The sequence below is a fragment of the Asterias amurensis genome, chromosome 4, assembly GCF_032118995.1.
Source record: "Asterias amurensis chromosome 4, ASM3211899v1".
NCBI classification, from domain to species: domain Eukaryota; kingdom Metazoa; phylum Echinodermata; class Asteroidea; order Forcipulatida; family Asteriidae; genus Asterias; species Asterias amurensis.
Window position 1 is genome coordinate 4,791,503 of NC_092651.1, and position 26,472 is coordinate 4,817,974.

The window sequence follows — 26,472 nt, forward strand, 5'->3', positions numbered from 1 at the left end:
AAAGATCTAAGATTGATCGTAACTGCAAATCAATCGTAGTTGCTAAGTAAAGTGTGATGTCACAATACAAATCACTATGGTGATACTGAAAATTTGTCTTGCGATGAACATTATTGCTTTGTGAAATTGGCCCCTGAACTATCACCAAAATCAACTGCCACAGGGGCAAATCAACTGCCACAGGGGCACATTGCGACCTAATCCTGAAATGGGGTTACCCCCTTCACAGTCCATAAGGATGTAGGCTTGGGTATCATCTAGTAGGAGCCTGGTTGAACATGTTGAAGGAGCAGAATGCACAACCTTCCCATCTTTTATGAAGCAATTATGGCCAAGTGCCTTGCTAAAGGGCACAAGTGTCATGACAGAACCCATGCTGCTGCTGACAACACCAGAGGTTGGGTTCGGTGAACTAGACCGCTCAGCCACGACAAAACACACTCATGTAAATACATGAAAAAATGATAAAGTTGTAATTACATAGTTGTTTGGTCGACCCTCATCCTTTTCTCCAATCCAGTTAAAGCGGAAATTGTCTTCAGCTCCTCCAAGAGAACGATGAATCCTTGATCCAGATGATCGGACTCTTGGCTCTGAGGCTCCGCCCCTCATTAAAGAGGCTCCACCACCTGTGGCCATGTTCTACACAGCAGGCTAAGAGATAAAAAGATATTGACAAATAACAAACACATACACAGGAGCCTACCAGTCATAATGTAATATCGGAATGTTTTTGAGAGGCCCATTCTCATGAGACGGGGTTCGAATTAGGGGGACAAATCTGCGCAGTGACTGCTTTGGTGGACTTAAGACAAGTTTTAGTCTGGTTCCACACCAATATCGTTGCTGTATTCTTATTAATCTTTGGAGAGAGAAAAAAAAGGGCCCCTACGCCAAGGAATCAAGCGCAGAGCATGTCAATTGCGATACAGAATCGTTTTCCTTATCTTTTACTGAGCCCAATATCCGAAATATATGCGCGAGTTTTTGCAAAACCTACCAAAAACCAAACCCAGAAACTGGGTGCTGTACTCCTCTTTTCAAAACTTGACCTTTATGGTAACACTGGCATCCAACTGCACTTGAAGTTGGATTGATGTTAGGAAAAACTTTTTGCAAATCGCCGAAACAAATTTAAAATACCTTTGCCTTGTTAAATTAGCTGGATAATTACTTATTAATATTGATCGGGCTTCTCAAAACATGCATTATGTCGAAGATAAGATGAAAAATCACCGCAGAAATTGTGCTCGTTCCTCATAATCCATTATTTGCTCAAAATCAATGTTTTTTTATGAACCAATATCATGCAACAATTCAACTTCAACCATAAGGTAATCGCGAATAGAAAAATATCAAGAGAGGGCGCTGTTGTACCCACACAAAGGTATAGGCGTTGCGTGCGCGAGTTGTAGAAACTGCATAGACACCGCCCCATATTCCTCCCCATAATGCATTGCGTTTCTGAATCGCAATAAACCTTATGGCCATCCATGGGATCAAACAGGACACTGTGCCTCTAATGGATTATGGGATTTGGATGTTGAGAACATACTACCGATTGGCACAATTGACACAGATTGCGCAAAATTTTGCTTGTGAATGTGAGTGTGACACAGCATGCAATCTGCATATTCAATTTCAAGCAAAATTGTGTGCAATTCTGTAAAAAGTGCCTGACAAAAATGTCAAAAAGAGTATAGGGGACTCTGAATACTGGGACTATATAAAAACAATACGTATACTCATGAGACATTAGCATAGCTTTCAAGTTATATAACTAACAACTACAATTTATTTTAATTTAAAAAAACAAAATTATCATTATGAAATATTTATTTTTGCTTTCTTTATTTAGCAAACTGTCTGTCTTTCTTCTTTCTATTTTACTTTTAAATAATAATTAATAGTAAAAATTATACTAATTACTGGACAATGCCAAATGTCCACAGTCAATCGTCTGTGTCTGGAAGTGAAAAGTAGAGGATTCTAAAAACAGAATGTCATCTTCTCAATCATTGATGATGGCGCACTTTCACTGGAAAGGTCGCGGCGCAATGACTTGACGTGCTTGCATTCCTCAATGCATACAGTGTGTAGCCTCCGTGCGAACACTTCCCGCTTGGTTCAAAACCATGACAACCACCACCGTTTCTGTGCTAATTGTGTAAAAACTGAGCCCATTTAAAGTGTGAAACACCTATAGTTATGATCAATAATACTTATACTCACGTTTCGTAAAAGCTCAACACTGGTCAACCCTAGTACATGCAGAAAATCAACTGAGAACAAATTTATTTTGCACTTCAGGAACCCACAGGAAAAGTGGCCATCTTGAAATTTTGGAGCAGTGGTGTGGCGGATGAATTTCAAGAGAGTGATTAGGCTTATCTGCCACAAAAAACTAACTTTTTCCCAATTATATGTAATAATTGATTAGAAATGTACAACTTTTGTAATAATTTGGGTGAATTTTCAGCTATTTTTGGCTAAGTAATTTAGCAAAGGATACAATTATTGACTTTACCAAGGATAAAATAGGCACTGAGTTTTGATAGCGGATTCTTACAGAAAAAGGTTGACATTTGGCTAATCCTGTGGCGCGGAATGAAAGCGCTATTTTGATTGGTCAATCAATTACCAACGACTGTTATATTTTAATATAATTCTGAACATAAAATAGTTATGTTGTCATTGGCCTAGTCTGGTTCCAATATAGAGCAAAGTAAAGTCATAAACACGTACGTATGTACACAGAGAGAGAGGCTGAAACCAAGCAGAAGATCGGAAGTTTCTTTTGACGAGTGGATGTGAATGCGCTGACAAAAAGGGGATTTTTAACAATGTCTGGGAGCTATTATTTTGTCATTGTTGGTCATCATGACAATCCTGTCTTTGAGATGGAATGTGGACCGCAGCTGAAGGGGACAGACACGGCCAAGGTGCAAAAACAACGAGATACGATTTTATCACTATATTGGTGCAGTGGCCAATGGTTGGCCACGGTTGTTTATGTTATAATTTATTGCTAAATCAAAATGTTAGCTTGGGGGGGGGGGCGTAGCCGTATGATAGGACACACTCTCACTACTCCTAGAATTATTTCGGTTTCGTTCGGCTATCGTACGGGAGACGATAGCCGGACGAAACCAAAATAGTTCTAGGATAGGAGTACACTCTCACATGCTCTCATCACTCAGTCTCAGTTGTACTACAGTAATGTGTGCTGATTATAAAATTAATTATCACAAACACAAGCGCTCTTTATTAATGATCACAAGCGCTCTTTATTTATTATTTATTTATTATGGAAAACAGATTGTTTTTGTTGAACTTCTTCGTAACAATCACAATTTATCCAGCAAGGCAGAAGTTCGAAGTGGCTTGGTATTAAAATATGAGACATGTGCTAATAAATGGATCGATCCACGGGTGCGCGTGTGATAAGTGACTAATCTTTAATAAGCAAACTTGATGCGCAGGTGACGCACCGCTTTGTACACACAGATAAAACACACATTTTGCGTATAGCTTTAGTTAGCACAATACTCGGAGTTAGAACAGCAGGGTGTGATATTGGCTGTGCGATATATATGGATGTTGCTATGGATTGACCAATCAGAAGCAACTATTATATTTGTTCATCAATAACAATACAGATAAGATCTTGCTCGTGGTAGTACTAGTTGTACTTGTAGTTTAATCAACACTAAATCAACATGCAAAACTTTGTTTTTTCAAATTTTACAGAAAGATGATCACCGCCATTTGAACCAGTTCATTGCCCATGCAGCTTTGGATCTCGTTGATGAACACATGTGGGGAACCAATAACATGTGAGTTTTTTGTGAACGGAGAAATCAGACCTAAACTTGTGATTTGAGGAGAGTTCAAGGTCTGTCTGCTTTGTTTTTTGAAAAGGCAAGGGCAACATGGCATAGGGTACCCTTTACCCTGGAGAAAATGCCTTGGTGCCCTTGCCCTTTCAAAGAAACAAAGCATTCAGGCCGGGGGGGGGGGCTCTGGGAGGTGGGAGTAATAGACCTTATGCATTGACATCATCCAGCCGCCATCTTAGAGGAAAAACGGTGACGAAACAATCGAGACGCACCGATCTGTACGCGCACAGTATTGACCAATGAACAACCTCCTTTTGACCTCTAGGTGAGGGGGCGCCCTTTTGAAATGACGTCATGTGCATAAGGTCTATAGAAACCTTCCAAAGTATGTAAACATGAAACATACTTTTCTGCTTTGTTACAGGTACCTGAAGATCGTGGATAAGTTCAATGAATGGTTTGTATCGGCGTTTGTCACAGCTGGACATATCCTTTTAATAACTTTTTTAAAGTTTATTCTCAGCCTCGCCGATATTTTAAAGAGAGAAAAAAAAGGGTCATTGCCGTTCAATTTGGATATTCTCATTGCTCTTATTAGAGCTAAACGTGAAGAGACAAGGCAATGAAGACAAATCTCAGTTTAAGATGTGGGAGGAAAACCCCGGAGCACAAGGGGCAATAAATGCTACGCCATGGTCATTAATATTATTGAATATTCATAAATACCCCACACAGTTTCTCTACTCCTATTGGTGGAGAGCGCGTCACACGGGTGTGCATAAACCTTTTGTTAATGCACACTGTAGCTCTGTTTATGCACACTGAGCTGGCTTCCGCGTGTCGGGCGCGCAAGATTATCACGCTGAACGCGCAAATCATAGCTATCAGCGCGTAATTCAAGCGCGCGCATGACACACAACCCACATGCCTCGAACAGATTCTTCACAAAGGTTTGGAAAAAAATATTTCAAACCTCAAATTTTCAATTGTTAAAGTGTCTATAACTATATTTGTTTACGTTTTTTAACAAAAGGGCATTTATGAATGGGAATAAAAGAGTAGTGACTTGTTCTTCAACGTCCGTTTAAAACCTTGCAGGGTCGGGCCTTTATCACACGGCCGCTGAAGAACTCTTCGCTACCCTTTTATTCCCTTATTTACAATCATCTGCTTACACACAATAATTCATGAACAAGTTACCAGGTGTAAAAAGCAGATAAACTTCAGAACATTTTGGTTTTATTGTTGTCCTGTAACCATATTCTGAATTGATTTCCTTAACTTTTCGATTACGTATTCGATTCATTGTTCTACATGACATCAAGAATGAAGATGGAATAAAGAATTTCTTCTCTGAAGTATACGAGATATTTATCAAGGTAAACTCGCTGTGTGAAAAACAAAAGTATGTTAGTTTAAAACGCACATTATATCCATTGAAGGGAGATACAATAGTTATGAAAACTCTCAGCATGGTAAGACAATATCTGTGAAAAAGAGACCAGGGGTGGATTTCATAAAGAGTTAAGACTAGTCTTATCTCGAGTTAGGACGAGTTACTCATTCTAACTTAGGACTAGCCTTAAGTTTTTAATTTAGGACTAGTCCTAACTCTTTGTGAAATACTGCTTGTAAAATTTCTTTGCTAAGCAAAAATTGAGTGAGTCACAAGCCACAACAATGTCAACTTAATGTAATTTTGGCTGTTTACCTGTTTATGTTAAGCAATACTTTTCTGTGCTTAGCAATTTGGTGTGCTTACAGAAGATGAGCCCTGTATTGCATTGATGCTCAGTTTAAAAAAACTTGCAAACCTAGGTATGATTGTGCTTAGGTGACAGTTACCTATTGTTCTTACTAAGCCAAGTTTAAATCCCTTGTACCAACAGCTCTCGATGAATCCATTCTATGAACCCAGCACACCCATCAAATCAGCAGCATTTGAGAAGAGAACCAACCACCTCGCCAAGAAGTACCTGACATCTTGAGGGAAATTCATCATGATGGACGCTAAAAAATGTGCAATACCAGGGACCAGAAATTTCAGTCTTTTAACTGAAATCAGACTTTCTGTGTCTGCTTGATGAAGAAAATAGAATGTTATTTGCTCAAGATTATAAGGAAATTGTGCTCTTGATCCACATCTCTAGTATTGCGGACAACGTTCATAAAAGCTCCTTGAAAGCTAAACTCATGGGGTCATCGACGGTGGAAATGCCATGGGAGCACTGGATCAGTTTATGTTAATGAATTTTTTGAAGTAAAACACCATTATCAAAGACAAGTAATTCAGCAAGTACAATTTTCAAAGCAGTGGGAGAATACTACTATAACTTATACTCTGTTATTTGAATCACTTGTTGTATCTCAACATAAGTATAAAATAACAAACCTCTTAAATTTTTGGCTCAATTGGACATTAAACTTGCAAGAAAATAAATTAAAATACAAACAACATTGGTGCATAGAATTGAGTGCTTTCAGATGACTGAGAAAGACTTCATGCCCAAAGCCTTCCTCAGATGCAGCGTGATGGTGAAAATTCACCTCTTTTTTGCTCTTTTTTTTACCAAGTAAGCTTTTATGGTTGTTAATTTTTTGAATAATTACCAAAGGCATGGCATCTCTTTAAAGACACTGGACACCTTTGGTAATTGTTGAGCCATTTCTCACAATGTTTTACACTATCAACAGCTCTCCATTGTTACCAAGTAAGTTTTTATGCTAACAATTATTTTAAGTAGTTACCAATAGTGTCCACTGCATTTAATTACTGTAGCTACAGATATATTATTTTGTCCATGAAGGGGTTTACATTACATATCTACCAGTGGTTATAATCAAGTATAACTTTTGTTCAGGTTTAAATTCCAGCCCTACAAAATGTGTATAAAGTTATCTAAAATCTGTGTAAATAAAAAGATGTCATAAGATTATGTAGATAAAATATTATTACAGACGTGTTTTATTTATTTGTATTTAGAGTAACAACAGGAAAGTAACCCAATTCACCAAACATAGAGTTTTTATTTTGTGTGCTTTTAAAACCTGCCATACTGGAAGTTAAGTTAAAATAACTAAATGTTGGCTGAAAGGAAATTGAGTCAAAAGAGGGCGCTATCAGACAACATATTTCACAATTCGCCGCTAACAACAATATGGGGTACGGCGGGGTAGTAATACCGGCTTTAGAACATGAAGGTGTCATTGGGGGGGGGGGGGGGAGGAAATCTGTCCCGGAGATATACTGTGTCCCCTTTTATGAAAAATAAAAATGGGGTAAGGATGGTGATTCAATAGGGCGCTATCAGAACAAGATTGCACACAGTTCGCCGATTTGGAGGGCGGGGGCACCGTCAACGTCAGGGGGACAGAGTCTCCTGCCACATCAGTTCCTTCCAGAAGACGTTCATCCAGAAGACGTTCATCCTTGCCTACGGATAAAGACAAAGGACCTAGTCCAGTGGTCTTAGCCCGAACTCCTGATGTCACAGAGGCACACCATATGCACAGTTACAATAACGGTAACCCCGAGTTGCGTGATGTAATGACGAAAAACTTTTAAATGGACGCCGCAATCAGGACGTTCCCGTTGCTCGGGACAGAATCTCCGGGGAAAGAATCTCCAAAGGACAGTCCCCCGGCCCAAGGACTTCGCCCGACGCGTAGGCTCCAGGCAGGACCGTTGATGCTGGAAACATCGTGCGAAGATGTACACCAAAGCCGTGCTATGGCCGGCCACCGGATCCCAAGTCGGGGTCAGTTTGGATCGTGAATTTAGGCTCTTTTCCAAAGGCTTCGGCTTAAGATCTTCGTCAGTCAGTAGACCGACTGCTTTTCGTTGGAATGGTAGCTTCACAAATAGCCGAAACCGTGGTGCTTCATACGTGACGTACAATCACTGACGCATGATGACGCGCGCATGCAGAACTTACAAAACGCGCGATTGCTTCTTAAATGCGCGTCCACGGTTCGTATTCCTCTTTCGTCACAATCGCGTCCTGGTAACAACGGACGTAGAGTGTTGATAAAACAAAAATGCACTAAAGATGCATTGATACCACCCGGGTAACACTCCACCAATGAAGACCATGGGTTGAGGCTAGGAACAACAGTTGTAAAAGGTAGCTGCCAAGCTTCTAGGTTGATTGGTAAATCACTATGGACGATTTAGAGAAGTAATATAAATGGCGCAATACATCAAACTACATGATATTGATGACGTATTTCCATCCCTAAGACTCTCTGATATCAGGACACCAGATAGATCCTCCCTTAATAGCCAAGGTGGAGCTGAGGGCCTTGATCATGAAGGGACGTTCGGTCCATCCACAGCTGCAGCCGAATGGGAGTTGAGAGACCAGTACCAACACCCCACCCAAGTAGACAAGGGAGCAAGTGAGTTGAAGCAAGATGTAGACGATCTGAAGAAGGAGAACCATTTACTTCAGCAAAAGCTGCACCAGTTACAAAGAAACGCCAACCTGAAACAAGTGGCTCTCATCGGCACTGTGATCTCATGGTTCGGAGAGAAGGGTCTATTGGAGGAGGATGGTGAAGACACAGCGCAGAGACTTGCTTCTTTGATGATGACTGCTCGTACAACGGAGCAGTTGGTTCGATCAGCTGCAGAGATATGTCAGCAAGTCTTGAAGTCAAATGCGACCAATGATACCAACACAGCTGTTGTCAATGAACGGGAGATTGGACAGGCTGAAACTTCACAATGGCGGAGCGGAAGTTTAGGAAGTTCTTTTAATCCGCCATTCTCATCTTCCAGAAGAGTCAAGAAAGATTCAGCTCAGGCACAAAATAACGTCACTTCACTGGCTGAATCTGAAGGAAATACTATCACAGCTGCTGCAAATGGGCGGGAGATTGAGCAGGACGAGACGTCACAATGGCGGAGCGGAAGTTTGGGAAGTTCTTTTAATCCACCATTCTCATCTTCAAGAAGAGTCAAGAAAGATTCAGCTCAGCAGGCACAACATAACGTCACTTCACTGGCTGAATCTGCAAATGCGTGGGAGATTGAAAAGGACGAACTGTCACAATGTCGGAGCGGAAGTTTAGGAAGTTCTTTTAATCCACCATTTTCCTCTTCCCAAAGAGACAAGAAAGATTCAGCAAGTCTAGAAAGTTCTGTCGACCCACCAACCTTCTCTTCCAAGACAGTCAAAAACGAATCAGGAAATTTAGGAAGTTCATTTAATCCACCAATTTCCTCTTCCCAAAGAGTCAAGCACGATTCAAATCAGGTAACAAACGTCGCTTCATTGGCTGAACCTGAAGTCGAAGGGAATCACGTGCCAATCTCAAACTTTCAAAAAGACCCAAACCACACAAGAGATGCTTTCGACGAGGGTGTATTCCGCTTTGATGCACGTCTTCGTCGGATGCAGACGGCAGCCGAACAACTTGACGACAGACGTTTTGAGACAAGGTACAACATAACCCGCCTGCGTCAAAATGCAATCAAACGGTTTAGAATTTGGAAAGCAATATCAGCTTCTCGCGACTCAGCAGTAGACCAGGTGCCCCAAGAGGCAAGGAGTGTGTACTACAATGAACAACCTCGGACAGTCCCAACGCCATTGACACAATTCTCCGCTGAAAAGGGAACCAGTTCCGTGTTTAGAAGATTTGATCCGAATCAGACGATACTTGGGGAGATTGCCTTCCAGATTGAGAGACGCATCCTTGCATTTGTGTTTCAAACAGAGCAGATACTCTTCGGCTATAACTTGGGTGAGAATTGCTTGTTTTGTTTGTCTGTCGGGCTTTGTCTGTCTGTTTGAGACTGCGTCTTAACAGACTGATGCCGTTTCAGAATGAAACCCCACTCGTTTGCATATTTTATAACATCAAGATGGGCTATTAAAATAAAGGCACATGAAAGCAATTACAATGAAAAAGTTGAGTCTTTGGAACCTAACGAAATGTAGATGAAGTTACAGATTGCCTAGTATGAAGCTTATTCAAAACCATTGGCCCAGCTACACTGAAAGCTTTTTTGCCATAGAACTTTGTTTGCTCGGCCGATTTTCTACCACCCAGGTAGAAAGCAGGACAGATCCTTTCAGAACTGAGAAGTCTCCCGAATTCCGAAAATCTACTCCGCAGGATGTAGAATATAAAGCAATACAGTTCTCTAAAGGAACAAAATCTACATTGCAAGTAGATACACAAGTTCTCAGAGGCACATATTAATCTACCTAGCAAGTAGATAGGCTACACAAGTTCGCAAAAGCGCAGACTACCTAGCAAAGGAAAGTAGATACACAGGTTATCACAAGCACAACAATCTACCTAGCAAGTAGATAGCCTATACACAAGTTCAAAAGCACAAACTACCTAGCAAAGTAGATGCACAAGTTCTCAAAATGACAAAAATCTACCTAGCAAGTAGATACACACGTTCTCAAAAGCTACCTAGCAAGTAGATAGGCTATACACAAGTTCAAAAGCACAAACTACCTAGCAAAGTAGATGCACAAGCTCTCAAAAGCACATATTATACCTGGCAAGTGGTCGTTACCGCAAACCGAAATAATAATATCTTTGTCTCCACATTCTAATCCAGGCAATATGGATCTCGTGATCCGAACGTATCTAGATCAAGGCTCACGGTCATCGCTGCAGCATCGCTACGATCTCATAATGGACGTCTTACGAGGCTACGGCTGGATGAGAGGGCGCCACCCACAATTCGTTGCCGATATGATTAAAAGCTATGGTACTTTTCTGGATGTGGAGACGTCTCGAGCGGAGATTATGAAAAGAGGTATGAAAACATGATGATCGAAGTTACAAAACATAATCAGTGGGGGCGGGGGATCCTTGCCCCCTCATTCCTCAAATGAAATCGGGGGGGGGGGGAATGCTTCAATACCTTTTAAGGCGGCTGAGAGCACATTTTTTAAAAGAGTATGTTTTTTTCTTTTAATGTTCTCTTACAGCAGATCACAGAAAAGGCCATATTCCTAATAAACCAATCACAGAAAAGGCCATAATCCTAATCAACCAATCACAGAAAAGGCCATAATCATAATAAACCAATCACAGAAAAGGCCATAATCCTAATCAACTAATCACAGAAAAGGCCATAATCCTAATCAACCAATCACAGAAAAGGCCATAATCCTAATCAACCAATCACAGAAAAGCCCATAATCCTAATAAACCAATCACAGAAAAGCCCATAATCCTAATAAACCAATCATAGCAAAGGCCATAATCCTAATCAACCAATCATGGTCATAATCCCAATGACCTAATCATAAATCCTGGCTTATGACAAAACCGAGGTTTTTAAAATTTGATTCTACCCAGGCTGGAGTAACCGCAGCGAGTTGAAACGAGGCGTGTTGTGCATCTGCCCAGTACGGGAAGTTCTTGACATGCTGGTGATACTAGACTGCCTTCTCCACATGGCACGCAGCGATGGACTACCAGTCTTCCTATGGTAGTTTCTCTCCATGGACCTTTATCACGGTGCAGCCATCTTGAATTTCTCCCATTGATATCAATGTTACCAAACCGAGGCTTGAAGAACAAAATAGTCTGGTTCCTAATTTCAAAATGATTATTAGCATTCATTATTGTTAATTGATACAAGGAACATGACCAAGATGGAGGCAGCCATGATAAAGGTCTATTGGAAGAAGCCAAACAACTAGTCTTGATTGGCTAAAGTCACTTTGGTGGGATTCGAACCCACGACCGTTTGCAATTTTCACAGAACTCGGGAAAGTACTGAGTATACAGTGCTAATACACATCATTAGAAAAATGCTAAGCAAAAAGACATTCAAATGTTATAAGTTTTATCACTTCTTTGTTTTATTTATATATACCAACTTCACAATTGATTACATTGAAATAGGATAGATGTGTGATGTGCCTACATGCGTCTTTGGTTTGTTATTTTTATAATGGTAACCCATTTACTGGTTGATTTTACATCAAAAATGTTCCAACTTTACAAATACATGTTTCTAGAGTGAAGGACCGGACATAAAGGCCCGGTCCCACTGCAGCGATAACGAGAACGATAATGATCTATTGGATGAATTGCTCCACGCAGAATACGCACACGCTCATTCAACCAATAGAATGCGTTCTCTTGGCGTCGTTATCGTTATCGTTCTCGCTGCAGTGGATCCAGGCCTTTAGACATTGCCTATTCCCATCACTTTGGTTGTCAACAGCTAGAAGTTGTAAAATATGTAAAAAACAAATTTAATATAATGTCATTAGAGAGAGTTTGGAGTTATCATGTTATTGTTCTGAAACAGTAAAAACAAAAATGTTGTATTAAAGTAATATTCTGGAATTGGTGAAACTATCAAGAAAGATAAAAATGTTGTTTGAAACACAGCGTCCTTGGTTTACAATGTAAATAACAGCACCTTCATTTCACAATATACAGCCAGTATTGCATATCTCAAATTGTATATTATGTTGTGGAAGGGCCCGAGAAAATGCCATTTCTGTTAAGGACACTGGACGATTTGGTAACTGTCAAAGACCAGTCTTCTCACTTTGTGTATCTCAACATTATGCACAAAAGAACAAACTTGTGCAAATTTGAACTCAACTGGTCGTTGGAGTTGCGAGATAAATGGAAGAAAAAACACCCTTGTCACACAAAGTTGTGTGCTTTCAGATGCTTGATTTCGCGACCTCAAAATCAAATTCTGAGGTCTCGAAATCAAATTCATAAATTTTATCGAGAAATTACTTTGGTCTCAAAAACTAGGTTTAATGCTAATAATTATTTTGGGTAGTTCAGGCCTGATACTTAACGGAGGCAACGGAGGCGATTGCCTCCGTTGCCCATTGTCATTGCCTTGGTGCCCTTGAAATGCTCCAGTAGAAATTTACAATTTCCTCATAGGGTGCCCTTTGCCAAAGAGAAAATGCCTTGGTGCCCTTGCCCTTTTAAAAACGAAGCATACAGCCCTGGTAGTTACCAATAAAGTCCAGCGCCTTTATAAGGCAATGAGGCTGGCTAGTAGCCTCTGATATACCTGTATGATATCAGACATAGTAATTGTTGCAAATATCACGCCTGGAATTACACGCTGGACATGGAGTCAATGGCCCCCATTGCCCCTAATCATGGCCTTGGTGCCCCTTCAAAAGTTTTCCTTTGGCGTTAAGATTTTCCAATGTATGCACCCTTTGTAAAACGAAAATGGCCTTGCCCTTTCAAAGATGAAATTCCAGGCCTGAAATATTCTTGATAAAATATCACTCATCCACTAGACTTGTGGACAAGTCGTTAAATGTCTGTCAAGGTGATAGCGTTCCGAATCTCCCCGCAACTCCCACGGTATTCTCACGAGACTGCTGGCCCCGCGAGACTACTGCTCTCACGACTACGGTCCCATTTAACGGGGAGTAGAAGTCGGCAACCAGCAGTTCGCGCGCGAGAGCAATGATCTCGCGAGAGCACCGCCACAACTCGACTATCTCACCACGGGAGACCATTAACGACTTGTCCACAAGTCTACTCATCCACTTGTGTGTGTAGGATCCGTCTGCAGATATGTACAAGTCTGGTACAGGCAGAATGGCATGTCATACTCAGTGTTGTAGCTGGACCGTTTTTAAAGGTGGGCTCAATAATCTAATTATGTCCACCAAGGGCATGCGGTTCAAAAATATTATTCATTTCTAGATTTGGGGCCGTCATCGCTGAAGTTCAAGTGAAGGAAATCTGTGCTGGGCAGCACAGTGTATTTTGCTCAGAGTGATGGGTGAAATTTGGCAGTTCTGGGCAGGTCCACTCGGCACCGCCCATCGTGGCTACAACTCTGGTCATGCTGTACAAATGTTAAACCAAATCCATGAAAATCCTGGTTTCTCCAATCTTGATCGAATCAGTGAGTACTTGCTTGCATACATGGTACCAGACAATTCCATTTTGTCAAAGTCCAGAAGCTTGTTGCATTAAGACATGTGGATTCCACTGCGTATTACGGGATAGATCCTATTAATGTCCTGCTTGCTTACTGATGAGTTGTTGAAATCTATTAGTCATCGTTAGCGTTGAATCGATAAATCTCTCTACACAGTTGACCAGGCAGGTTTCTGTCTTGCTGTCAAGCTTGTTGCTGGGCTTCTCTACACATTTGTCCCAGCAAACGTCAGTAAATGTGTGCACTTGATTCTACAAAATAAGTGTGAAGATAAATAAAATAAATAAATAATAAAATTAATATTGAACATTTCTAGTGCGCCAATAAGGTTTATCGCAAATCAAAATATAAAGAGAGGGCGCTGTTGAACCCACACAAAGGTATAGGTGTTGCATGCGCGAGTCGTAGAAACTGCAAAGAAACCGCCCCATATTCCTTCCCACAATGCATTGCGTTTCTGAATCGCGATAAACCTTATACACAAGACAACCAAGAGTTCAAAAACTAAGGTTTCTGAAATAGATTTTTGAGACGTGTTTTGAATTGGGAACAAGTACATGTATCTGCTTTTTTGAGTTGAAGTGGGACGCTGTTTATTTAAAAACAAGTAACAAAATACATGATTGTAAACTAAATTACCACTATTTATACTATTATATTGTACGTTGTACAAACATGTAAAACAATTATTTACATAAAATATGTAGCATGCGAACAATATACCCCAAAAGTAAAATCCTATTCCTATATCTTCATTGGACTAGCCTTGATCAAGGCTGTGTAATAGTTTCCACAGCCGCCGAATGCGATGCCCGAATGCAATGCAACTCATCATGTTCCAGTGCCCCCCCCCCCCGACTGTCTTTAAATAGCACCCCGCGCTCTCACCCAAGGAAGCACACAACCGCTCGTTTCCACAGTTCTAGTCCGCTATTCCACACACTGCTATCGCCCAATCCTAGCCCGTGAGCCGTCAGGCTCACAGCCTTGACGATCTTGTACACTTCCGGGTCTTGCGGTTTACGGTAATGAGCATGCCTTACTTGTAATAAAAGGCTCTTGATTGGCCATTGGAAGTGGTCATGTTTGAATATAATGACGACGCGAATCCCATTGGGGCGGTCTGTTATAAAGGTCAAAATAAAGGTCAAATTTTGTGCAGCTGATTGGACGGCTGTAAATTAATGATTCATATCCATTTCCTCTAGACCAACAATAATGGTGTGTGATTGGCCATTAGGAATGATGTATTATTCATGAAATAAATCTTTGCATATCCACTCACCCCCCCATTTTCCACGGATTTGCGAAGAAAAACAATGAACCACATAAGCCACTCGGTTTACAAGATCGTCAAGGCTGTGAGCCTGACGGCTCACAGGCTAGGATTGTGGGCGATAGCATTGTGTGGAATAGCGGTGTGTGTGGGGGGTTGCGTACATGTACAATGTACAGGCGCTGTGTGGTGCGTGAGAGAGTGCGGTGTGCTATTCTTTTTAGAGTCAGTCGGGGGACTGGTTGTATTATATCGCATTTGGGCGGCTTGGGTTTATCCTTGCTCTATGGTTTTAGCGAGAGTAATTGTCTACAGTACACAGCCTTGATCAAGGCTATCATTGGACAAGCAAAGTAAATACTAAGGGATAACTTTAAGTGATTTAAATATTCATGATCATTCAACCTACAATACTCCAATAGACGGGATAGTAGGCCTACAATACAATCGTCAATACAACATTCAATCAATGTTCAATTCAATTTGTCTTTTGTGTAAATTAGATTTTGTGAAGTAGTCATGGTGCGATGGACCTGCATGTAATTAACAACATTAAATCGGTTTGCAAAGTCTGCAAATAGAGTCAAACTAGACGGAATCCAACTAACTATGAATGAAGTAAAGATGATGTAATAATCTTGTTTTTTTTTTTTTACGAAATACATGCAACGTAATCAAATGTAACTTACCTGGAATTTGGCTTTTTGACCTTCGATTTCCAGAAAGGCTTTCAATTCGGCATCACCGCCTGCCCCTTCTGCTCCTCCACCAAATGCAGAGTTATCAAACGACATTATTAGCAGGTTTGAGTTAACCTTAAAAAGTGTAAATCTAGCCTCAGTTGTTTTACGAACACGTCTAAAAAGACAACTCCAATGCAGTCTCTATCTTGAGCGGCAGCCTCAACCTTGTTCTCACGAGAGGGTGCAGTGCATAACCGCTATGTTATTACGAATACTTTACCGTGGGATCGAACCTAGTGGAGACGAGTTGCCCACGTGGTTGACCTATGACCTACACCACGGACTACGTGTACGGAGTCCGTGGTGTGATATCGTAGTTTGTATTAATAAATACCTAAGACAGTGGACATTTTAATGGTGTGGCGCCAAAAAAAAAAAAACAGTAGACAGATGTCAGACGAAAAATCGAGCAGCATTTTAACTCCTCAGTTTCGATTAATACAATAAAAATGCAAAAAATGTATCATAAAAAATAAATTTGATTTGGGGGGGGGGGGGCGGGGTTGAACAAAGAATGGACTAGAGTGGGATTCGAACCAACGACCTCCGGATTAACGTGCCGGAGGTCGTTGGTTCGAATCCCACTCTGGTCAATTCTTTGTTCAACCCCCAAAATCATTTCAAAATTTACCCAGTCAGTTTCCCTTGTGGTTTATATTGATATATAAAAAATAAATTTAAATGAAATTACTTTGCAATAAAAAAGTACATTAAAATAAAGTGTAGTTGTTCATAAAAACAATAAATAAATTTAGAATACAGAAGAATTGAATTCATCAATTAAAACAAATTAAACGAATTCTATGCAAAAACGAACACAAAAATAAAGGAGGTATACATTAAAATAAATTAATTGTATTCTTTTCTCAAAATGCCGGTACCACCAGGTTTAATAACTTGCATGTTATTCCTTTATCAAGTCGGTTTAGTAATTAATTTTATTCGTTCCTCCTTACTTATATAATTAACTTTCAGGCATTTATTTTAATATAATTATCTCTATAGAAATCAGCATTGGTCAAGAAAAGGTTTTCTATACCATTTTGACAAAGCGTGCCTTTTCGTGGGCTTACGGTTAGCACCGCTATGAAATGGAAATCGTACAGTAAACAAAAAATCGGCCGATAAGGGCACAGGGCCCTATTTCATAGAGCAGCTTAAGCACAAAATTTTGCTTAAGCGAAATAATCCTTGTTTAGTAAAATCAGATTACCGGCCAAGACTCCACTTATGCTAAGTAAACAACACCTAAAGGCAAGTAGTAGTATTGTCTAAGGAACGCCTACCGCAGTTGGGTAGAGCAACACGCCTACCGCAGTTGGGTAGAGCAACACGCCTACCGCAGTTGGGTAGAGCAACACGCCTACCGCAGTTGGGTAGAGCAACACGCCTACCACAGTTGGGTAGAGCAACACGCCTACCGCAGTTGGGTAGAGCAACACGCCTACCACAGTTGGGTAGAGCAACACGCCTACCACAGTTGGGTAGAGCAACACGCCTACCGCAGTTTGTGTAGAGCAAAACTGTGGTTGCCAACCAGGTTGCCGAGCAATCGGTGGATTGTGGGGTGTGTTTGTGGTTAGTGCCACGAAGTGGCAGGACAATGGCGAGCCACGGAGTGGCGAGTCGGCCGGCCCACGGCAGTAGGGACTTTTCGTGTTCGACGACGGATGGTTCTGCGACGGTTGTTCAGCTAAACGTTGTCGTTTTCAGCACAACGAAGATTCATCCCAAGTACTGTCGTAAAAATTGAGGGACGACCGTCCTCAAAGCCGACGCATGCGCAGATGACGCCAAATGTCCGATCTGCACTGCATCAACAATCAAGCACCCTTGGCCTTACGGGTCGGTTACAGTTTAAGCGTGTCATCGCGCATGGCCGATCGCAAATCTAGGGGCCTATGGTTTATACCTTAAAGTATAACTTCTATATTATTGTATGGTGACTACCAGTACAGGTCAGACTGATAGAAAAAGGGCCTTTAATTGCACTGCACGGGTCAATAGATAGAGTTATCATCTTAACAAATAGTTCTACAGACATTCTATACAAGTGACACTCTATTTATAAAAAATATATCTATCGTGAAGTTTTGCCGTTATTAAATTTCTATAGAAGCCGGTGACCTTATAAGGTTCTATGGAAATCACGTGATCTAAGCAGCACGGATGCGTGGGTGGGCGGACTAGTACGAGTTCAACTGACGAGATAAACTGACTACTGAGTTTGCACGAGTGACCTGATAGTTCTCTTTGTATACTGTATTCCGGTAAGTTAAAACAAAACAAAATCATGGATTTTGTCTAAACTATCAACGGCTTTGGTGATATCAGCCTTTTGATGTATGTTGGAAATTTGCATCGGGGATAACAAATTAATATTAATTTTGGTTTTACCGGCCGTATTCGCCGCTGTGTGTAACCACTGTACTCAGCATACTCCGAGCTCTGTGAAACATAAATAGGAGTAGGCGTTCACTGTAAAATAAAATATCAGTACAATTTACGGGACTTTACCATGGCAGCTAGGGTGCCAGGTAAAGTGTCGTAAATTTCACGGAGGAAGTTTTGTAAACTATCCCTTCAAGGCACAATTTACAAAACTTTCCACGAATTTGATTTCGAAACCTTAAGTTTAGAACTTGAGGTCTCGAAATCAACCATCTAAACGCACACAACTTCAGGTGACAAGGGTGTTTTTTCTTTCATTATTATCTCGCAAGTTCGATGACCGATTGAGCTCAAAATTTCACAGGTTTTTTATTTTATGCATAAGTTGAGATACACCAACTGTGAAGTCTAGTCTTTGACAATCACCAATAGTGTCCACTGCCTTTAAAGGAACACGTTGCCTTGGATCGGTCGAGTTGGTCTTTGAAAAGCGTATGTAACCGTTTGTTGTAGAATGCATATGATTAGGCCTACATCTTTCTAACCATATGCCTTTTATTACGAACGGTTACAAACGCTTTTCAAAGACCAACTCGACCGATCCAAGGCAACGTGTCCCTTTAAATGCGAAAAACCTTTTTTTAAATTCTATGCAGCTATTTACATTACAACTAACACATGCAAATAAATGTTAATTTCTAAAGGACGGGATACCGCAGTAACGCTGCTTATATTCCAATTGGGGGATTCAAAGATATAGCTTTTTTCCATAACCGCAGTTGTTCGAAGCGAATATGTCTCTTAAAAATGCAATTATGATGTTGTTTATTACTTCTACACCACGAAGTTTTTATTGTCATTCATTTTCAGGGTGACTAACAAACGTGTACCAAGTGAATATGGCAACAATGCCAGAAGATTCGGGAACAGTGAAGGACTATCATTGTTATAAAAAACTTATTTTTAGTTTCCCTGGTGGAGGAAAGGATCTTTTCAAGGTTTACGATGACTGGGCAGACAACTATGAGTCGGTAAGCGAGGCATAGGAAGCCCATATATAAAAGGAAAGATAAGAAGCTTGCTCTAGATAGAGCAAGCTAGTCGAAACGTTGAGCCAACTCACTCCGTGTAGTGCAGTTAAAAACGATCCTCGAAAAAGCTAGTCCCTGCCGATTGTCTACCTTCGCCCAGGGCCCAATTTCATAGAGCTGCTTAGCACGTACAAATTTGCTTGGCATAAAAATGTCTCTCTTGATAAAAACAGGAACACCAACCAAATTTCCATTCGTTACATATTGCTTGTTACTGGTACTCAGCTGTTGTTTGCTTAACCAGAAAATCACGTGGAAATTTGGTTGGTAATCCTGTTTTTATCAAGGAAAGAAATTTCATGCTAAGCAAATTCGTGTGCTAAGCAGAGCTATGAAATTTGGACAGTTCTTTTCATTTGGACAGTTCTTTTCAGAAAAGACAAGTCTTCCGAAAACCCGAAAAATCTACTCCGCGGTTGTAGAATAAAGGCCGGAAGCAAGACAAGTTCTCTTAAGAACAAAATCTAACTGGCAAGTAGATATACACATGATTTTACCACTAAAAACCAAATATAGACGGAAAACGGACCAATTAAGAACAGGAAAAACATTCCTTCCTATGACATAGACCTGTTTCATCTACTCGAAAAAATAATTTCGTTTCCTCGAAACACCATTTCCTTAGACTCGTAATATTGACGGTTAAATATTAAAATATATAAAATGTTCGAAATATAGTGGTTATGTTCATTTCTTTATATAGGATTCGACAAGTCATGGCTACGTTGCCCCAACGAAACTGGCAGATATTGCATCTGATATCATTGGTGATAAATCAGCCAGAATCTTGGATGCAGCATCTGGCACTGGGATGATAGGAGCCGAGGTAAGATTGTGGTCTAGACATTCAAACTGAACGAGCAAAAAAATAATAAAAATCTGGACGAAAACAATAGCTGTTCAGACTGATGTCGGAACGCCTATGTACAAATCTTAACAAAAACAGTAGCTGTTCCGACTGCTATGTCGGAACGCCTAGTACAAATCTCAACAAAAGCAATAGCTGTTCCGACTGCTATGTCGAAACGCATATAGTACAAATTTTAACAAAAATAATAAATGTTCCGACTGGTGTCGGAACGCCTATGCACAAATCTTTACAAAAACAAACACTGCTCCGACTGCTACATGTCGGAACGCCTTATAGAAATCTTGACAAAAACAATAGCTGTTCCAACTGCTATGTCGGAACGCCTAATACAAATCTTATCAAAAACAATGGATGTTCTGACTGCTATGTCGGAACGCCTATTACAAATCTTGACGAAAACAATTAATACATAACGTGCGCACACTGCCATCAAAAATACGTTTTGGGACAAATCTATCATTTTCTACCCACGAAAATATAAATATATGCAACGTACAGATTGTGTTCGCATGAATAATAGTGGTGTCAATGTAAACACTTCTCCTACCAAAACCCCCTAAAATGTTATACACAATAAAGGTCACATAGTTTAATGGTGAAAAGCCAAGGGAAGCTCATAAACCATGAAACTACTGGCTGCCAAAGTGTTTTCGTAAAGTATATTCGCGACTAGTCGTGAAAATATTCGCGACTTGTCGTGAATAAATATACGACGTCGCGAAAGTATTCGTGACTAGTCGTGAAAATATTCGCGACTTGTCGTGAATAAATATACGACGTCGCGAAAATATTCACGACTGGCTGTGTCCCTTCAGGGCCACCATAACAAAGCCTCAAGGTAAAATGTTTCTGTATATGTAGTCCGTATGGTGCGAAGCTGTATATAGACTTTTGTCCGCGACCACAACGTGGGAGGCCAGGCACGCAAACTGCAATGGGCCTTTTACAACTTGTTTTTGGTTTCGTAGGTTTTTCTTCATAAACCAACCAGAAGCGACCTGGGTCAGTGGGTCAGCCTATAACAAACTGTACACTGCCTGAAAACATCCACCACTCAGCTTCCTTTCGTTTATAATTTATGTAGGGGTGTGATGCATTTATGTCTGTTGCTTTCACGCTGCCTTTAACCAATGTCAAGTATTGATCATTCATCCTCTTATATTATTTATAAACGTATTTTTCCATATTAATTTCACCATGAACTTATACCCCCATGTCTGAATTGATTTCTTTTTGGTATTTGCCGTTAATTCAAACCCTGTCTGAACAAATGGACGAAAACTACGTCACTTCAGAGGGAGCTGTTTCTCACAATGTTTTATACTATCAACCTCTCCCCATTACTCGTTACCAAGTAAGGTTTTAGGCTAATAATTATTTTGAGTAGTTACCAATAGTGTCCACTGCCTTTGACTATAAAGTAACGACACATTGTAGAAAAATTCATCTTTTTGGTTCAATGTTTTTGAACTACGTCATCACGTTACGCTCAACCGTGTTAATAAACAAAAATTATATGTCTAGTTTATGTTTAATGTTATCTTCTCCCGACACAATTATAACATGCATGATGCCTCCACGCCCCCTTGCCATTGCCTTGGTGCCCTTGGACTAAGCATACAGGCATGATAAAACATGACTTTACTTTGAATTGAATTACTTTCTCTGTTGCAGTTAAAACTGCGAGGTTTTACCTGCATCGACGCCTTAGATCCGTCTCAGCGTTCCTTAGATAAAAGTAAGACACGCCAGGCTTATACGAATTATATCTGTGATACTCTCGACGATCATAAGACTGAGATTCAAAACGGTAAGTGTAATAACATACAAAGCAAGCACCGAGGGTGTAACACTTGGCTACGGAAGCTTAAAGTGACCATCCGAGTTTCCCTATAATAATAAGACGTCTTTCCGTGATATTTTACTTGGAGGCACAACCCACAATGTAATCATTTTGTAACAAAAGCAAGGAATTTGGTATGTAGGTAAATTAATGTGTTACAAAAAGATTTGTTATTTTATGCATTATACTGTTGGGATACACCAAGTGAGAATAGTGACCTTTGACAATTGCTTAAAGGCAGTGGACACTATTGGTAATTGTCAAAGACTAGCCTTCACAGTTGGTGTATCTCAACATATGCATAACATAACAAACCTGTGAAAATTTGAGCTCAATCGGTCATCAAAGTTGCGAGATAATAATGAAAGAAGGAAACACCCTTGTCACACGAAGTTGTGTGCATTTAGATGGTTGATTTCGAGACCTCAAGTTTAGAACTTGAGGTCTCGAAATCAAATCCGTGGAAGTATACTTCTTTCTCCAAAACTATGGCACTTCAGAGGGAGCTGTTTCTCACAATGTTTTATACCACCAACCTCTCCCCCATTACTCGTCACCAAGAAAAGGTTTTATGCTGATAACTATTTTGAGTAATTACCAATAGTGTCCACTGCCTTTAATGTGTCTAGTGCCTTGAAGTTGACATTATATTTCTTAAAACTTATTTGTGGACAGATGTCTACGATGCTGTATTGATGTGCGGATCTTTTGGACTCTGTGGTCATGTGACCGATTCGTGCTTTCCTGAGCTAATCCGCATCACAAAACCAGGTAATTATGAAAAATAGTTTGGTTATTTTTTAAACACAATAAATATTAACGCAAAACACCATTTAAATTGAAGTGTCTTTGAGACTTATTTTGAACACAAGCTTGGAACTTCATCTTTGAAAAGGCAAGGCCAGTTTCATTTTGCAAAGGGTACTTTCATTGAAAGATCTTTAACTCTATGAGAAACGTTTGAAGGGGCACTACAGCCAATAACAGTGGCAACCTAATTATATGTAGCACCTCATAAGGGTTAGGTGCTACGGAGCACTTAACAGCCACAGACTGGAACACCAGGGCGAACCCCCTTCTCGTTTCGATAAGTGCACCGGGTTCTGTTACATGAGTTGCACACCACATGGGACCAACGGCTTTACGTCCCATCCGAAGGACGAAGCAATGGTTAAGCAATGACGAAGTCAAGGACACTTAAGTCCCGGTCACACAGGCCCCGATAAAGAGAACGAAAACGATAACGATAAAAATGCACGCCCTCGATTGGTTGAATGAGCGTGGGCGTATTCTGCGTGGAGCAATTCAACCAATCGCGAGCGTGTATTTTTATCGTTCTCGTTTTCGTTCTCGTTATCGGGGCCTGTGTGACCGGGCCTTTAGTGTCACGACTGGGAACAGTTATTGTTGCTGTATAGCTGCTGCTGAACTGCTGCTGATGTTGTTGTTTGTTTGTTGAACGTGAGGATTTTGAAAGTTGTCTTTTTACTTGATCTTCAAACTTTGGTTTATTTATTCAGGGGGTTTCATCATGTTCACAGTTAGCACCCAGGTACTAGATGAATGGCAAGACAGACTTGATGCCTCCTTTACGTCATTTACTCAACAGGGTCTATGGCAACTTGTAGAGAAACGCTGGTGTCAATACGGATATTATGGCACGCAGAAACTACAAGCAATAGTACCCGTTCTCAAGATCACATAGAGAGCAACGATAGGTCAACATCAGGGCACAATTTCACAGACCTGCTAAGCACAATAATTTGCTAAGCATGGAATTTCTTCCTTGTTAAAAACAGGATTACAAACCAAATTTCAATTTGTTGCATATTCATTGTTACTTATTCAGCTGTTGGTTGGTAATCCTGTTTTTATCGAGGAAGAAACTTCATGCTAAGCAGATTTTTGTGCTTAGCAGCTCTTTGAAATTGGGCACAGGCCGAGCCTGAACATCTGACGTCACGCATTCGAGGCCCGTCACTTATGAGACATAAGATATAAGAAACTGTAGAACTCCCCATAAGACATAATATTGCTCCAACATGTTAAACAAAAGCACGACAAATATAAAACAAGTAACGAAAGGCAGGCACTCAGATACAAGTAATTGCACAAGAAACAATGCAGCAAGATTTTAAGAATGCACTCCCTATACACACCCAATCTGGCCATGTTAACAAGAAGGTAACAATAATAAATACGCCACAGAGCTCCCATTGAACCAATGTCAATCCCCGTCCAGAATCACCTTTCACCTTACACACTTTTCACAAGGAGATGCACAGTCAAATCCTCCAAACATATCAACAACATTAGGGCCATGTCACACGAGGCAATGTACAGGCAACCAGTTCCAGGCAATCTCCAAGAGAGGAAGGCATTCACATTTCAATGTTCACGTATTTTTCTTGTTGATCGTAAGACAATGTTTGAAAAAAGACTCGTGCCCTGCCAAAGTGGTCCAGTAGCATGCATTGCAAGTTGCCTGTTAAAGTTGCCTCGTGTGACAATGCCCTTACATGCACGTCACATGTAGATGTACATAACACACAGTGCACACTGAATGCAGACGACTGGTACCCTGTCTGTATCCAAAAGGCTATTTTTGCCACATCCAGTGGGATAAACAATTTAAATAAATGAACTTATATATAAATATATGATCTGAAAAGGTTTGTTTCAAAAGAGGGCGCTGTCACAGACTCGCTCCCTCAAAAAATTAATTGTTTAGAACGATTTGGTGTGCATCTTCATAATTCAGCGGGTAAATAGATTGGGGGGGGGGGAGTTGGCAATCCGTATCACTAATAAGAAAATAAACATTGTCTTGTTCCGAAAATAAAACCTGTTGAGTAAATTTCATTTCTGTATATATCAAGCCTTTAGTCCAGGCGCACACGGCACCCCTAACAAATTGTCACGCACGAAAAAAGACTAGCGCGATCTGCGAAGCCGCAAGGCACCTTTACCAACCCAGGTTGGGGCCTTTTGTTTTTTCCTAAGCCTTTTCCTCAACTCATTTAGGGGTCTAATGTTTTTTTATTTTTTTGCTAAAGTTTTTTGTTTTTACTTTATTCTGTAGTTTATTGTGGTACTGATTTATCGGTCTTTCATTGGTACTTTGTTTACATGCTCCATTAAAAAAGTAACAGCACAAAATTCTGATTCCTTTTTCTCTTGTTTTTTGGAGACCTGTCAATGTGTCTGTTTGGTGCGGACTAAAAAGTGCTATTCACACGACAGCAATTTAACGGGGGTCCCTTGTTAAATTTTAGCATGGTTGTAAAACATAGCAATGTTTGAGAAGATTATGCAAGAGAACTTGGACAATAGAAAACAATTCTTGTCCTTTCACACGAGATACATTTTGTACAAATTGACAACCATGCTCGATTTTAGCAAGGGACCCTTGATAATCATGTGTAAGGGGCTAAATACATGTTTGAAGTGTCATCATAGTCCCTTGCTTTTTGTACTCAGATATTCTTTGCACAACTGCAGTGTTAGCACGATTGTTTCTTTTGGACTATCTCAAGAAACTGCCATAAAAATTATGTTTAACGGCGAAATGTCGTTGTGCCTGCCTCATTTTGAACAATAATGACAATACCAATTCTTGTATAGCGCATAACACATAGTAATTAAACATATCCCTAAGAGCTCCAGAGCAAAACACAACAGAATACAAAGACAAGATGTACTGGGTAACAAACAAAAATGGATGTATTAAGTGTTAAATAAGTGCGTCTTTAAAGGGAAGGTACACTATTGGTAATTACTCAAAACAAGTGTTAACTTAAAAACTGACTTGGTAACAAGCATTGGAGAGCTGTTGATAATATAAAACATTGTAAGAAACGGCTCCCTCTGAAGAAACGTCGTTTTTGAGAGAGAGGTAATTTCTCACTAAAATTATAAAAGACTTCTAGCTAGTCTTTTATTCCTATCTTAAAGCACACAAATTCGTCCAACAAGAGTGTTTTTTCTTTCATCATTTTCTCGCAACTTCGATGACCAATTGAGCCCAAATTTTCACAGGCTTGTTATTTTATGCTTATGAGGGGATACACCAAGTGAGAACACTAGTCTTTGACAATTACCAAACATGTTCATTCTCATGCTCATTCTACAGTGTACAGTGCCTAAAGCAATCTTCACAATGGAGGCAATGTTTTTTTTTTTTTATGTACGCGGGAGATTGTTCCATAAAGTTGAGGCAGTGTGAGCGAAGCTGCGTTATGATCATTTCTGTATCAGTGAGAATAGAGCGAAGCTACACATTAATCACTTTCGAGCTGAAAGCATCAAAGCCGCATGACATAGTATTTACCATGGTGGAAGATGGCTGGCCAGACGATAATTATTCATGAAACCACGGGGGAGGGAGGCGTCTTGAAAACCATATACATGTAAATCTACAAACAGAATACCAGTACGCAATGAAATAAAATCTGTTATAACAATTCACCCATTGTCCAGTGTTATTACCCCTA

The 26,472-nt window shown here is 40.3% G+C and overlaps 5 protein-coding genes across 8 annotated transcripts in view; 3 read left to right on the forward strand and 2 right to left on the reverse strand.

Annotated features, from left to right (window-relative positions):
* Positions 1-26,472, reverse strand: part of LOC139936391 (pericentriolar material 1 protein-like) — a 90,772-nt gene that overhangs the window by 51,601 nt on the left and 12,699 nt on the right. For 3 of the 4 annotated variants that reach the window (XM_071931205.1, XM_071931204.1, XM_071931202.1), the window contains exons 1-2: positions 2,233-2,341; positions 481-654 (exon numbers count right to left, since the gene is read on the reverse strand). In XM_071931205.1, the coding sequence (XP_071787306.1) occupies positions 481-639 (159 nt within the window). In that variant the 5' untranslated portion in view covers positions 640-654; positions 2,233-2,341. Of the gene's footprint in view, positions 1-480; positions 655-2,232; positions 2,342-26,472 lie in introns of those variants that run through there. The other variant, XM_071931203.1, reaches the window with a different exon arrangement.
* LOC139935996 (trafficking protein particle complex subunit 2-like) lies at positions 2,758-6,886 on the forward strand. Its single transcript, XM_071930688.1, has 5 exons — positions 2,758-2,942; positions 3,751-3,836; positions 4,264-4,323; positions 5,131-5,218; positions 5,729-6,886. The coding sequence occupies exons 1-5, from the start codon at positions 2,844-2,846 to the stop codon at positions 5,825-5,827; spliced, it is 432 nt and encodes a 143-aa protein (XP_071786789.1). The 5' UTR covers positions 2,758-2,843; the 3' UTR covers positions 5,828-6,886.
* On the forward strand, positions 7,895-11,318 carry LOC139936221 (uncharacterized). Its single transcript, XM_071931001.1, has 3 exons — positions 7,895-9,587; positions 10,423-10,623; positions 11,172-11,318. Exons 1-3 carry the CDS (start codon positions 8,027-8,029, stop codon positions 11,306-11,308), a joined length of 1,899 nt encoding a protein of 632 aa, XP_071787102.1. The 5' UTR covers positions 7,895-8,026; the 3' UTR covers positions 11,309-11,318.
* On the reverse strand, positions 13,839-15,934 carry LOC139936223 (mitochondrial import inner membrane translocase subunit Tim8 B-like). Its single transcript, XM_071931004.1, has 2 exons — positions 15,730-15,934; positions 13,839-14,015 (listed from the first exon to the last, which is right to left on the reverse strand). The coding sequence occupies exons 1-2, from the start codon at positions 15,832-15,834 to the stop codon at positions 13,839-13,841; spliced, it is 282 nt and encodes a 93-aa protein (XP_071787105.1). The 5' UTR covers positions 15,835-15,934.
* LOC139936222 (methyltransferase-like protein 27) lies at positions 14,689-23,704 on the forward strand. The gene is made up of 7 exons (XM_071931003.1): positions 14,689-15,669; positions 17,900-18,053; positions 19,045-19,205; positions 19,969-20,091; positions 21,811-21,946; positions 22,655-22,750; positions 23,500-23,704. The coding sequence occupies exons 3-7, from the start codon at positions 19,074-19,076 to the stop codon at positions 23,682-23,684; spliced, it is 672 nt and encodes a 223-aa protein (XP_071787104.1). The 5' UTR covers positions 14,689-15,669; positions 17,900-18,053; positions 19,045-19,073; the 3' UTR covers positions 23,685-23,704.

Excerpts from the sequence above, each read along its gene's own strand:
- LOC139935996 (XM_071930688.1), top strand. The coding sequence starts at position 2,844 with ATGTCTGGGAGCTATTATTTTGTCATTGTTGGTCATCATGACAATCCT. Across the intron at positions 2,943-3,750 it reads AGGGGACAGACACGGCCAAG|AAAGATGATCACCGCCATTT; the intron begins GTGCAAAAACAA and ends CAAATTTTACAG. Across the intron at positions 3,837-4,263 it reads ATGTGGGGAACCAATAACAT|GTACCTGAAGATCGTGGATA; the intron begins GTGAGTTTTTTG and ends GCTTTGTTACAG.
- LOC139936221 (XM_071931001.1), top strand. The coding sequence starts at position 8,027 with ATGGCGCAATACATCAAACTACATGATATTGATGACGTATTTCCATCC. Across the intron at positions 9,588-10,422 it reads ACTCTTCGGCTATAACTTGG|GCAATATGGATCTCGTGATC; the intron begins GTGAGAATTGCT and ends ATTCTAATCCAG. Across the intron at positions 10,624-11,171 it reads AGCGGAGATTATGAAAAGAG|GCTGGAGTAACCGCAGCGAG; the intron begins GTATGAAAACAT and ends GATTCTACCCAG.
- LOC139936223 (XM_071931004.1), bottom strand. The coding sequence starts at position 15,834 with ATGTCGTTTGATAACTCTGCATTTGGTGGAGGAGCAGAAGGGGCAGGC. Across the intron at positions 14,016-15,729 it reads GTCAAAAAGCCAAATTCCAG|AATCAAGTGCACACATTTAC; the intron begins GTAAGTTACATT and ends CTTATTTTGTAG.
- LOC139936222 (XM_071931003.1), top strand. The coding sequence starts at position 19,074 with ATGGCAACAATGCCAGAAGATTCGGGAACAGTGAAGGACTATCATTGT. Across the intron at positions 19,206-19,968 it reads GGGCAGACAACTATGAGTCG|GATTCGACAAGTCATGGCTA; the intron begins GTAAGCGAGGCA and ends TTCTTTATATAG. Across the intron at positions 22,751-23,499 it reads AATCCGCATCACAAAACCAG|GGGGTTTCATCATGTTCACA; the intron begins GTAATTATGAAA and ends TTATTTATTCAG.